Source organism: Protomyctophum parallelum, assembly GCF_964188405.1.
Source record: "Protomyctophum parallelum genome assembly, chromosome: 2".
NCBI lineage: Eukaryota > Metazoa > Chordata > Actinopteri > Myctophiformes > Myctophidae > Protomyctophum > Protomyctophum parallelum.
In genome coordinates this window covers 12843536-12857107 of record NC_139699.1, presented here as the reverse complement: position 1 = coordinate 12857107, position 13572 = coordinate 12843536, and the positions used below count along the sequence as shown (strand labels likewise).

At 41.3% G+C, this 13572-nt stretch overlaps 1 protein-coding gene across 1 annotated transcript in view; it reads left to right on the top strand.

Moving 5' to 3' along the window:
* tmem255b (transmembrane protein 255B) overlaps window positions 1-13348 on the top strand; it is a gene marked incomplete at its 5' end in the record, with an annotated part of 29208 nt that extends 15860 nt beyond the window's left edge. Inside the window, 7 exons of the mRNA XM_083759194.1 lie at window positions 2546-2635; window positions 5760-5840; window positions 7479-7564; window positions 8395-8548; window positions 9483-9632; window positions 11493-11585; window positions 13053-13348. Coding sequence (XP_083615320.1) covers window positions 2546-2635; window positions 5760-5840; window positions 7479-7564; window positions 8395-8548; window positions 9483-9632; window positions 11493-11585; window positions 13053-13292 — 894 coding nt within the window. The 3' untranslated portion in view covers window positions 13293-13348. The remainder of the gene's footprint in view (window positions 1-2545; window positions 2636-5759; window positions 5841-7478; window positions 7565-8394; window positions 8549-9482; window positions 9633-11492; window positions 11586-13052) is intronic.
* Window positions 13349-13572: the final 224 nt, after the last annotated feature.

Genomic DNA, 13572 nt, shown 5'->3' with positions numbered 1-13572 from the left:
TTTACTTTGGATGAGGGAGTGTGCTAGGCTGTTTTACTTTGGATGAGGGAGTGTGCTAGGCTGTTTTACTTTGGATGAGGGAGTGTGCTATACTAGGCTGTTTTACTTTGGATGAGGGAGTGTGCTAGGCTGTTTTACTTTGGATGAGGGAGTGTGCTATACTAGGCTGTTTTACTTTGGATGAGGGAGTGTGCTATACTAGGCTGTTTTACTTTGGATGAGGGAGTGTGCTAGGATGTTTTACTTTGGATGAGGGAGTGTGCTAGGCTGTTTTACTTTGGATGAGGGAGTGTGCTAGGCTGTTTTACTTTGGATGAGGGAGTGTGCTAGGCTGTGTTACTTTGGCTGAGGGAGTGTGCTAGGATGTTTTATGTGCTGGCAGCTGGCGCTGTGGTAATGCGAACTAATGCAGTTATCAGAGTCTATTGTATATGCTGCTCAATGCTGGCCTCATCAGCTCCCACAGGCAGCCCATAAACGCAGAGTCATTTACCCTCTAATGAACTGGAGGATCTGGCCTCGTGTCAGTTAGATAACTGGCCTCGTGTCAGTTAGATAAAGCCTGCATTCAACCAGAACACGGTCGCATGCACTTTACAGATCTTTACCTCCATATATCTATCATCTGGATCTTTCGCCCATAAACTGTAAAATTGCCAGTGTTAATTCAACACATTTGGTTACAAAATAGACCAGTAAGGGTACATTTGTGTTCATTTGCACACTCTCATTTAGATAAACAATATGGCTATAATTGTGTACAGTACAGTATGGACATAAGGAGGGAATTTATTTGTTGAGAGTACATTTTAGTTTTGTTGATTGATTGATTGAATTTTATACAAGTACAATCACAATATACAGTTTAAATCATACCCATAATAACATCAGAGGTGGAGTATTTGCTATACTTCACACCACCACGTACATTTCAAAAACAAATTGTACTTTTGACTCCACTACATTTCTAGGAAATTAAAAAAGTATATATGAATTTGTTCTATTTCAAATATGGTGAAAGAAAATATTATTTGTTATTTCAACTTATTTGTACTTTTGAATACTTGATTATTTTAAAAAGCATGTAATGAATATGAATAAAGTACTCCAGTACTTGAACTCAAGTACAAATTTAACAGTGCAACTTTCACTTTTAATTGAGTAATATTTGACAAGGAGTATTTATTTTTGGGGTACTTGTACACCACTGAGTATAATGAAATACAGACAATGTATTATTGTATCGACAGACAGACATGCACACACACACACACACACACAGACAATGTATTATTTTATCGACAGACAGACATGCACACACACAGACAATGTATTATTTTATCGACAGACAGGCATGCACACACACAGACAATGTATTATTTTATCGACAGACAGACATGCACACACACAATGTATTATTTGCCAGGTTTGTACAGTAGGCTAAAGTTTCTGTCCTGAAGGAGGAATTGACTAGGCAGTAAAAGGTTGCTTAATAATAAACTTTATGATCAGACATCTGTGATCAGCCAACTGAGCCAAGCATGAATTTTGAAGGTAAAAGTGTGTTGGTAGCTGAAGTCTGAGTGTGGGAATGTGCACGCGTGCATGTGAGTGTGAACAGGACAGTAGTAATATAATGTAGTAATAGAATGTTGTAGCACGTTGTGACTTTGATTGAAAAGTTTTAATACAAAAAGTACAGTATATACTTATCGGAGTATGAGGGGATACTTGGAAAAAATGTATCCCCTCTAACCTGGGCCAAATGTATCCCCTCTAACCTGGGCCAAATGTATCCCCTCTAACCTGGGCCAAATGTATCCCCTCTAACCTCGTCCAAAAAGGTTTGAGAACCCCTGGATTATAGGACACATAATTGATATACAAATATTTAATTAGAGCAATTCAAGACAAAAACTTTAATGTAATTAAGGGTCTAAATGTTTGTAGTGGAGTTATTTGTGAGTGGCTCATTTATCTGTATACATTTTGTCAAAATGTGCTTTGGTGGGTGTCTGTGTTTAACCCTGGCCAATAAGAGGTGGAGCCCCCTGGGGATTCAGAGATGATTATTTTGCACTTCTACGGGTAAACGATGTCTCACGTGGGCTTTTGATTATTGTGTGTGTGTGTGTGTGCGTGCGTGCGTGCGTGCGTGCGTGCAACAGAGAGAGAGAGAGAAAGAGAGAGAGACGTTTGGGTAATTAGATTGAACTTGGAGGTGTTAAAGGTCATCGTGTTGCCCAGCTCACCTCCATGTCTGTAAATCTGCCACAGCACACGTTGTGGTTGACAGGACAAGAAGCTGTACATTTCCTTTATTATCCTGCATGCTGGACACTGCAATCAGCAAACCTAACAGAGAGCAAGCGAGCACAGATACTGTGTGTGCGTGCGTGCGTGCGTGCTTGCGTGCATGCGTTTTACTGTTGTATTTGTGAGCCTTACGAGTGAGGTTTGTCTTCTGTAATTCATTGATTAATTAATACATTTGTTTAACTTTAGCATTCAACAAACCTCTCCGTTCTTTCTTTCTTTCTCCCAGCTCACGGCATCCATCATATTCATCAGTATCGGAGTCATCTCCTCTTTCTTCTGTGCCATTATTGACGGGATCATCGCAGCAGAGTTTATAGTATGTATGCAAACATCTGTGGAACTTTGAGAACATTCCCATGTAGTGGACAGAAAACACTGAGTTATTTACATTTCTCTTCCTTCTCAACCCCCATAAAAAATAATTTATATATATATATATATATATATATTTCTTTTAATAATAAATAAAAAAAGGAATACAAGTACACACACAGGTCCCTTTAGTCCATACATGGTCAACTGGCGGCCCGGGGGCCACATGCGGCCCCCGGGCCCACCGTCCCAGGTTAATATCCGAACATTGATATATTATTGAAATTAAATAATTAAAAAGGTAACTTTTCAGGATTCCAATTCAAAAATAGCCCAAAAATATTCAGGATTTCAATTCAAATATAGCAAAAACAGCCGATCTACAAGCTCAAAAGTTTTGAGCTTGTAGATCGGCTATTTTTGCTACGACAGTAATATGCACTGTGGCCCTCTGCAGTGAGCGTGGAAAGTTGCCCAGCCCTGCTTTAGTCAGGCTTTAGTAATAGAAGGTCTCAGATGTAATCAGATACAGTGTGACCCGGGTCCACTCCATCATGATTCAGCCAATCACAGTGTGACCCAGGTCTACTCCATCATGATTCAGCCAATCACAGTGTGACCCAGGTCTACTCCATCATGATTCAGCCAATCAGTGCCTAGCCTGCAGTACGCTGGCTCGGCCCACAGTTCCAGGAAAACCTTCAGTACAGCAGAGATGATTGAAAGTTTCCTTTAAACACTAATACCATGTAAGATATCCCAGATTGGCCTGGGCCGTGGCTCAGCGGTCCAGGCACCCTGGCTGGTAATCCAGTCTGGCAGTGTGCCGCGGGTTCGACTCCCGACGGCCTTTACTGCATGTCACACACCCCCCCCCCCCCCCCATCTTTCTCCCCATCTCCTGTCAGCCTACTGTCTGTCCCTCCATAAAAAATATAAAATAAAGGCGAAAGCCACAACAAAAAAAACATTAAAAAAAAATATATATATCCCAGATTCGGGTTTCAACCTGGCATCCCTATTTTGGGCATGTCATTATAGACAGATTTCTTCTATTTTTCCAATTATCTTTGGGATTTGTTCCCCCACATATTTGTTATTTAATTTTAATTTTTTATTTAAGATTTACAAGATCACAAGTCATTGCAAATTGCAATGCAACATGAGCTTGTAGATCTGCGTGATTTTCACCACGCGACATCGACATCATATGACGTAATATAAAATAAGGCTTGGTGCATTTCCTTGAAATACTTTTGCCACAGTCTCTAGTTAATTGGATTAGCTGATAAATTATTTATAGTGAATACGAGGAGTTTATTTGGGTGTTTGTCTGAAATCTAGATGGAATAATTTATTTATTTATTTGATTAGATCATTATTTAGTTATCTTTGAGTTTTACAGTAGTCTTGTCATCACTATCTCTTAGAGATAAACAGCATTTTGGACTACTGGCATTACTGAGAAAAGCAGGTCCAGCTCACCTAAAACATTCCAGTCAAACTTGAGGCAGAGAAGCAGTGCAAACCAAACCAAGCCATTGAATACTGTAGAGGCTTGTAGATCTGCTATTTTTTGAAAAATCGTGAAAATGTGTCGCAAATCTTTTAATATATATTCTTTCACAGTGAATGTTTTTAACTCAAATCTTTGCTTCTGGGGGGGGTCCGTGGCCAAATACAGATTTCTGAGAGTCCTTGACATGAAAAAGGTTGAGCACCACTGACATAGAAACATTGTTTTTTAAGAAAACGGTTAGGATTTTTCCAATCCTGTGGTTTTCAAACTTTTTGTAGAGAAAGTAAAAATGTCAAAGGCACATTCATATCCGTGCGCAAAATACCTTTTCATCTAAAGTCAAATGAAAAGGTACAATCATTTTTTTTGGCTTATATATTACTACTTTTTAATAAATGTGTCTTATTTCCCTATGTACTGGGAAATTAGTGTGCACAACAAGGTAACCATATAGTTAAAAAAAAGCATAACTTTTTGTTTTGTTTCTCTCTAACCCTAGCCTGAGGGTTACAAGCTTTCGGTCAACTTTTTGGAAACACTGGTATATGCAAAATACGATAAGGGTATCGCAACAGGCCCACCTTTGCAGGTACTCGCTCCTGCGCCATCTGATTGTCTCTTGTAATAACTCATGTTTTTATGGTATAGGGGTGTTCTTTCTGTATGTATAATGTTTTTTCCCCTGAGTCTACACAAATCTGATTGATTGATTGATTGATATACATCTACAAAATGTTTAATATTGTGGAAAAGTTCATTTCTTTCCGTAGTATAATTGGAAAAGTATAATCGACATATTGTGTTTGTTGATGATATGTATTATTGCGTTATTTTATCAATTTATGCTATGTTGATTAATTGAATACATACTGTAGGACCACAATGGAAACAAGTCCCCAGGAACTTGTTGTGTTATCCTTGTGCTGTTTTACATTTCTAACTAATAAAGTATTCAATCAATCAAAAACATATATTCAAAAACATATATTCTAATCTGTCATTGTGAAGAAAGTGAAATATTCCAAACCTTTTTTTTTTTTTTATCTTGATGATCACAGCATACAGCTCATCAGGAATCCAGTATCTCAAAATATTTGAATATGTCATAAGATCACTCAAAAGGATTTATATTTTGAAAAACATTTTTGAACTAGCCAATCTACATTGACACGTTGTGAGCTTGTAGACTGGCTATTTTAACTATTCAAAAATGTTTTGCAAAATAGTAAAAAAAAAAAAAAGGCAAATTTACAATTTCATGAGCTGTATGCTGTCATCATCAAGTTTAAAATATTTCTCACTGTACAGTATATACAATCTTGAATATATGAAAGTTTAACTTTTCAAATTATGTGTAATGTGCCTGAAATGAGGGCAGGATAATAAGCCTATAGACCCAAGGCAGAGTACTTATGAATAGTCATGGGGCAGAGTGCTGGTAAGCTCCATCCTAGCAAACAAAACAGACACCACTCTGGTACTAGTGGGATTATGATTATTATCATCATCATAAACCGTCAGTAATATTTTAATGGCTCTTTGCCTGATCCTAAAACTAAACTAAATCATTTTGTGTTTGTCTTCCCGCTCACCTCACTATGTTGTTTAGGATACAAGACCTCTGCTCCAAGACGGATGTGACTATTACACCAGCGGATCTGGTTATGCTTTCGACAACTACTATACTGAGGTGATTTGAGCATGCACACTTTCAGTCACATGTGCTTGCATCGTGCATCCTGTACGCACGCACGCACGCACGCACACGCATGCACACAATTCAATTCAATTCAATTAAATTCAAATTTATTATAGTGTCAAATCACAACAAGTTGTCTCAAGACACTTTACAACCAACAAAGATCCACCCAGAGCAAGCAATATTGCGACAATGGTAACGAAAAACTCGCCTTTAGGAAGAAACGTGGGGGGGGGGGGTAGAGGGAGAGACAGAGAGATAGACAGAGAGAAATAGACAGAAATAGACAGGTGGGGGGTGAGGGGTGAGGGGTCTGGTCCACATCTGGTCGAGGTCGAGCTCTGTGAGGCCGGGTCCAAGTCACACTTCTGGTGGGCTCCATGAAGAGGCCTGATCCACGGTCACACTCTGCAGTCAGTTGGGGGTTAATATTAGAGGTCCACAGAACTGCGACGGGGAGGACGAAAAGAGACTCCGGGGAGAGATTCCCCAGATGTTGGATTAGTGGCAGGCCTTACTGGAGCCTATATAGTGTATATTACATGTACTGCTGGGAGACAAACCCACACAACAATGTACGACTATGGTATCCAGCTAGACTTGGAGACAAGTCTAGCTATAGGCTTTGTCGTAGAGAAAGGTTTTCAACCTAGTCTTGAATGTGCAGAGCGTGTCAGCCCCACGGACCGAAGCCGGGAGAAGGTTCCACAGCTGAGGTGCCTGGGACCTAAACGCCCTGCCTTCTATTGTAACACAGGGGGAACTTACACCTCAATACACCATATATCTTGCCTGAAGATTGTGCACTGCTTTATGTTTGCCTTGTGTTATTTTCAATGTGAGGTCTGTATGGAGCACATTTTGTGGACATACTGTACAGATCTATAGCCTACAGTGTCACCTAGTGGTCAGTAGATGCGTTTGCGGGCTCATGGACGGTGCTGAGTAGCATTAAGTAACATACCGTAATAGAACTTGGATGCCATCCAGTGTACTCTACTACTCTTCCTAGAGACACATTTAATTACCACAACCATAAAACTAATTGACTCTAAATAGCTTTTATGTCATCCGGACAATTCCATATACTGTACCTCGGGTTCAAGTGTTTATTTCTCTAAACTGTAGCCAATTAGCTTTATGGATTCTTGATTAATTACTCCTCAGTAGGGCTGCAACCTTAGAGTATACTCTAAGGCTGCAACCTATTATTTCCTTAGTGATTATTCTATCGATTTGTTTTTTTCATTATTTGAATAATCAAGTTGTGCAGGTTTCCCCCTCGCTAATTTCTTTAATATTTTATATATCAACGATTTGACACAAAACAATTGTAATAAATTGTTATAGTGTGCACAAATAGCCAATCTTCAAGCTCACAAAAAGTTAAGATGCAATTCTTTGGGAGCTTGTAGAGTGGCTATTTTAAGAAAAATGATTTTTTTTGTATAATAAAAGAATATTAATAAATAATAAAATAATATTTGATTTTATTATGTGCAATACATGTGCAAATTGATTCAATTGATTAGTTCGATTAGATGCTGCACCCTATACTCCCAGAGACAATGTTTTGAACGTTTTTTAAAACCTGCAGAAAACAGTGAGACTTTTCTTGTGTGTCTGCAGGTGACATGCAGATCATTGGACCACACATGTAAGCTCAAAGTGAGAAGCAACACCTGTTACTGCTGTTACCTGTACAGCTGTCTAGAGTAAGATTCACTAAACCTCCCTGTCCATGTGTATGAATACGCAGAAGCGTGTGTCTACTGTATGTGTGTTTGTGTGACTGTTAATTCAGAAAACATGCGTTTACATTGTCAAAGCAAAAGTGGAACAATACGATGAATGAGAACTAAATGATGTATGTACAATTAAAAGGGAATGAGGAGCTGTGTTACATTGCAACTTAGAGAAATCGAATCTTACAAAATCATAAGAATTGTGCATTTGCTGTCAAATAGTTATACATTCACGTACCAAAGGTTAACTTGGGATATTCTTTAGAAACAAATAGCAGCACTATTTCAATGTTTTGCATTTATTTGGTATAAAACCTTTGGGACGAAAAAAACCCAGCTAATATGTTTCTCACTCTCTCTCTGTCTCTCTCTGTCTCTCTCTCTCTCTCTCTCTCTCTCTCTCTCTCTCTCTCTCTCAATAATATATAAAAAAATACCCCCCCCCCCCCCCTTTTTTTAAATTATTATCAACTAGTCAACTAGTACCAACAAGGTCGACTAGTGGATTTACTAGTCCACTAGTAAACTAGTGGACTTAGTTGCTTAATGCCCAACCATGCTTGTCCTGCTCTCTCCGGCCCTCTAGTCAGAACTACCAGTACTATGAGTTCTAGTAAACTAGTGGACTAGTTAACCATGCTTGTCCTTCTCTCTAGTCAGAACTACCAGTACTATGAGTTCTAGTAAACTAGTGGACTAGTTAACCATGCTTGTCCTTCTCTCTCTAGGCAGAACTACCAGTACTATGAGTTCTAGTAAACTAGTGGACTAGTTAACCATGCTTGTCCTTCTCTCTCTAGGCAGAACTACCAGTACTATGAGTTCACGGGCGTCAGCGGCTGCTGGGATGTGATCCACCTGCATCGTCTCCTGTGGGCCTCGGTGGTTCTGAACGTGATGGGCGTGTTTCTGGGCATCATCACTGCCGCCATCCTGGGGGCCTATAAGGACTTGGTGAGCAGGGATTGGCTGTTCTTTGTTCATCGTGATCGTGCAATTTGTACACTTTTGGAGTTGCAAGTGGATAAATTAATTCTAATGATTCTAATGTGTAGTTTCAATCTAACCGTCACATCAAATTGTTTCCTAATATATGCATAGAACCAATGCTGAAATGCATCAAAATTCAAAATGCATAGATTTGTTATGGTGAAGCCATATTTGATAATGATATAGAAATGTGTGATCTTGACTATACACGTGGCATGAATGCAGTTGGACTGATGGTTGTCCAGGACCTCTGGCTCCGACCTATAGAGCTACGCCAGGCCCAGGAGATGTTTCCCAATGCATTTTTCCCATAGACATTTCAAAAGGTATTTTTTAAAGACTGTTACGCCGCGGACAAAGCCAACTCGAGTCGTGACAACTCATGACAACAAACACAACATTTTGGACCAAACCAAATAATTACAAAGAGGAAAAACAAAACAAAAAAAGTGTTGTAACCTGCCGTTCTTTTCTTCTTTCTAATTCTTTATTCGGTCCAAAAAATTGTGTTTGTTGTCATGATTTGTCACGACAAGAGTTGGCTTTGTCTGTGCGTGGCGTAAACGTCTTTAAATAAATACTTTTTGAAATGTCTATGAGGAAAATGAACGGAGAATCATTTCCTGGGCCCTGGTAGGGGGCGGGACTGCGACGCTCTATAGGGACTGGTAGTTGTCCAGGACCTCTGGCTCCGACCTATAGGGCCCGTCACTATGGCTTAGAGACATAACCATGTGCTTTATAATACATATCCATCCATGTGAGTTATATTTCTCCGTAGAAGGTTGTAGGCAGCGTACGGTACACCTGCTCTGGTACTGTACTCACTTCTACTTCTACCTGTCCTGATGTTATCTCTGTCTGCTCTTTTGTTGTTGTCGTGTCTTTCCACCATCAGAAACCGGTCACTCAGTCTCAGCTGTGTCCAAGCCCAGCTCCACCTCCACACATCCTATACAACCCTAACCAGCACATGGTCTCCTATACAGGCTACTGTCCGTCAGGGCAGGCTTTACCTGCCTACCCAAACTACCAGATACCCATGCAGGTGAGTCTAAAGATCTAAACTATCAGATACCCATGCAGGTGAGTCTACAGATCTACACTACCAGATACCCATGCAGGTGAGTCTAAAGATCTACACTATCAGATACCCATGCAGGTGAGTCTACAGATCTACACTACCAGATACCCATGCAGGTGTGTCTAAAGATCTACACTATCAGATACCCATGCAGGTGAGTCTACAGATCTACACTACCAGATACCCATGCAGGTGAGTCTAAAGATCTACACTATCAGATACCCATGCAGGTGAGTCTAAAGATCTAAACTATCAGATACCCATGCAGGTGAGTCTACAGATCTACACTACCAGATACCCATGCAGGTGAGTCTACAGATCTACACTACCAGATACCCATGCAGGTGTGTCTAAAGATCTACACTATCAGATACCCATGCAGGTGAGTCTAAAGATCTACACTATCAGATACCCATGCAGGTGTGTCTAAAGATCTACACTATCAGATACCCATGCAGGTGAGTCTAAAGATCTACACTATCAGATACCCATGCAGGTGAGTCTAAAGATCTACACTATCAGATACCCATGCAGGTGAGTCTAAAGATCTACACTATCAGATACAGCGGCGCAATTGGGTGGGGGACGGGGGGGTCACGACCCCTGCCAGCGTCACATTGGTCCCCCCTAAATGAGTTGGGGGATCCCTCCCAGGCTGGGGGGTCCCCCCCTGTATCCCCCCTGGCTCCAAAGTTATCTTAGGAGTAATACTTTTGAAATCCTGCGTTCATGAAGGATGTATTTGGTCCACCCCTGTGTAAATCCCAAAATGGTTTGGCCCATCTACCGTGTTCGGAAGTTTGTTAGTTGTTACACCGCCATCAGTGACCCAATGTGCTTTGCACTCTGTGGTGATTGCGTAATGATTCTAATAATACAGGAACAGGATTCAATAGGTCACCACTTTTGGTGTCACGCACCACTTTTGCTAACACGTGTATTGACTAGATCGATAGGAGATGAATGGATATACTTTATACTCTAGTACAGTGGTTCCCAAACCTTTTCGTGTCAAGGACCCCCAAATGGACACGTATTAGCCCGCGGACCCACCCCCCATTTGAAGAGAAGAGAAGGACCCCCATAAGAGAAGATTTATACAGCTCTAGCACTAGCAGTGATTCTCAACCCGTTTAATTTCAAGGACCCCAGTTTGACAAGCATTGCCATTAGGCTACGGACGGACCCTATTTTAATGCCATTTCTAGCTGTGGGACTCCAATTGATAATGTAAAATCAATGTTAATTAAAAAAACTGAGAGCGTCCACATGACATGCCACAAGGGTCCATTTGGTTCCAAACTATCATGTAGCTGTACCCCCTGGAACTCGCTCAAGGACCTCTGGGGGTCCCCGGACCCCACTTTGGGAATTATATTACACCATTTTGGGATTTATGGGGAAAGGAGGAGATCGACGCCGCTAATGAAAGCTCCACAACTGTCAACACCCGGTAAGCTGCAGGTTTTTTTTCTTCCTTTTTTTTCCTCTCGAGTTGCATGGGTTTTGCAGCCCAACACTAACTACATATTTAAAACATGCGAACCCTCTCCTGCCCAGGTGCTGTACATTTTATATAGAATAGGCTAACTTACAGATGGTCAGTGAGTTTTGACCTGTTCGAGGCGCTGCTGATAATGTGGTTAAACTTTTAAGTTTTGAGACACATGGGAGGAGGAGGAATCACAGCCAGGTAATTCATAATAATAATAATAATAACTGTGCCAAAACGCAGTTTTGTATGTGCATTGAGTCACTGGAACAACCTCTCTGTAGTCCGACCCCAAACCCTAACCATAACCCCCCCTCCCCTAGGGTGGTGGGGGGGACGGGGGGGACGGAATTCTCGCCGGCGCTGCTCTATATCCCCCCCTAGCGTTCGGTCAGTGTTGCGCCACTGATCAGATACCCATGCAGGTACGTCTAAATATCTACACTTCTCCACAACATTTTGAGATTGCGTTCAAGTCAATGAGGACCAAATCATACATATTCCTTGATGTTTGATTCTGTTTACAGTTTTCTAGTTGGTTAATGTTTTAAAGAACCACTTCACTAGCCTGGCTAATAAGCCAGACTCAAATCACACTGTCGTGTGGTATTTGAGTCTGGAGATGCTGTGTATGGATCTTGTTTCCCGGGGGGCGGGTTCAAACATTTTCTCTTTCACGCAATTGGTCAGAGCTACTGTCAGTCAAAGGTCTCAAGCATTGAACGTCACTGTACCAAAGCCCGCCCATATTGCATACCGTGTCCCGATTGGCCACACCAGTTCTCTGGTGTAGGAAATGGGCGTACAATTGAGCCTCTCCAGACCGTAATCCGCCGGCAGGCAATTTTCTTTTGCCAACGGCTGATTCGGTCTGGCTTATTAGCCAGGCTACCACTTCACCACTTTTCAACCTATCTTCATATAATTGGTCCTATAATGTTCATGATAAAACAGTAAAAAAAATTCTACTCTGTGTCTCATAGGAGGGCTGTGGGTAGTTCAGATACCCGTCCACCAGTGACATCATCGATGGGAAATCCATGCTAATAGAAACTGCAGGCTTTCTATTCCTGAAAAGTTGCAATGCCAAAATGGAAGCCATCGTTCTCACGATAATAAAAAAATTCAAAAAATTCAAATAAATATTGTTAAAAAAAAAGAAATCTGCCTAACGATGATGTCACTGGTGGACGGGTTTCTGAACTGCGTAAATATAGTGGTATTTTAGTGAGGACCAATTATATGAAGATAGGTTGAAAAGTGGTGAAGTGATCCTTTAATGACTATGGAGAAAATGTCATACAAACACGATATCTACAAATATATCCATTAACGGAGAAATGCTGAAACTCTAAATATAATATAATGACCTCCACCACGGTTGCCCTAGTTAGTAGTTTAATCCATTTTGGGCGGGAACCCCTTTTGGTGTTTTAAAGCATTATGTTATACTTTAGCTATTGAAAAATAGCAGATCTACAAGCTTGTTACGAGCTTGTAGGTCTGCTATTTTTGAAAAATCGTGAATAATATGTAATGCAAATCTTTGAATATATATTCTTTCAGAGCCAACGTTTTTTTTTAAACTCAAATCTTTGCTTCTGGGGGGTCCCTGGAACAACATATTTTCAGATGGGGGTCGGCGGCCAAATACTTATAATTCTAGGGGTCCTTGACATGAAATTGTTTGAGAACCACTGACAGAAACATAGGTTTTTCAGAAAACTGTCATGATTTAGAAGACATTTTGTAGAATTGGTCTCGGTCTAAATGGGTTAACTGGGTAAGTCAGCGAGCACATGGCACCCCTCCTCTACGCTACCTCTGCTGTATAGTGGCATAGTCACCTACTGAACCACATCTCCCAAAATAACCCTCTCTTTTCCAAACAGCATCACAACTACCACCCATCCTCCACACCACAGCAAGGCCTAGAGGGAGGTCTGACATCCACCACCTGCCTGTCTGATCATGAGAGCCAGACCCAGCCGCCCTCTCACGCTCCCACCCAGCCTCCATCACAGGGAGGGTCCCAGGAACAAGGGGGCTGCTATATGCTGACGCCCAACGCACCTGCCCTCTATGGACCCGTCTATGGTGCTTTTGAGAAGCCGCCACCTTACCCCTGCTAAGACCATATGAGCCAAAAATGTGCAGATCTCAAGAATAATTTCTTGATCAGTCAGTGGCCGGGGGCACACCTTCGCGCACAGCCGCAGACAGAGGAAGCTGACGCCCGACGTCATTCCGGCTTTTTAGACAGCTGGTGGATGGAAAAGAAGCTCCACCTCCGCGGCTGACTGACACGACGGACAGATTCCCGGAAACGCTCTCCTCTGCGTCAGTCAGCCGCGGAGGTGGAGCTTCTTTTCCATCCACCAGCTGTCAAAAAAGCCGGAATGACGTCGGGCG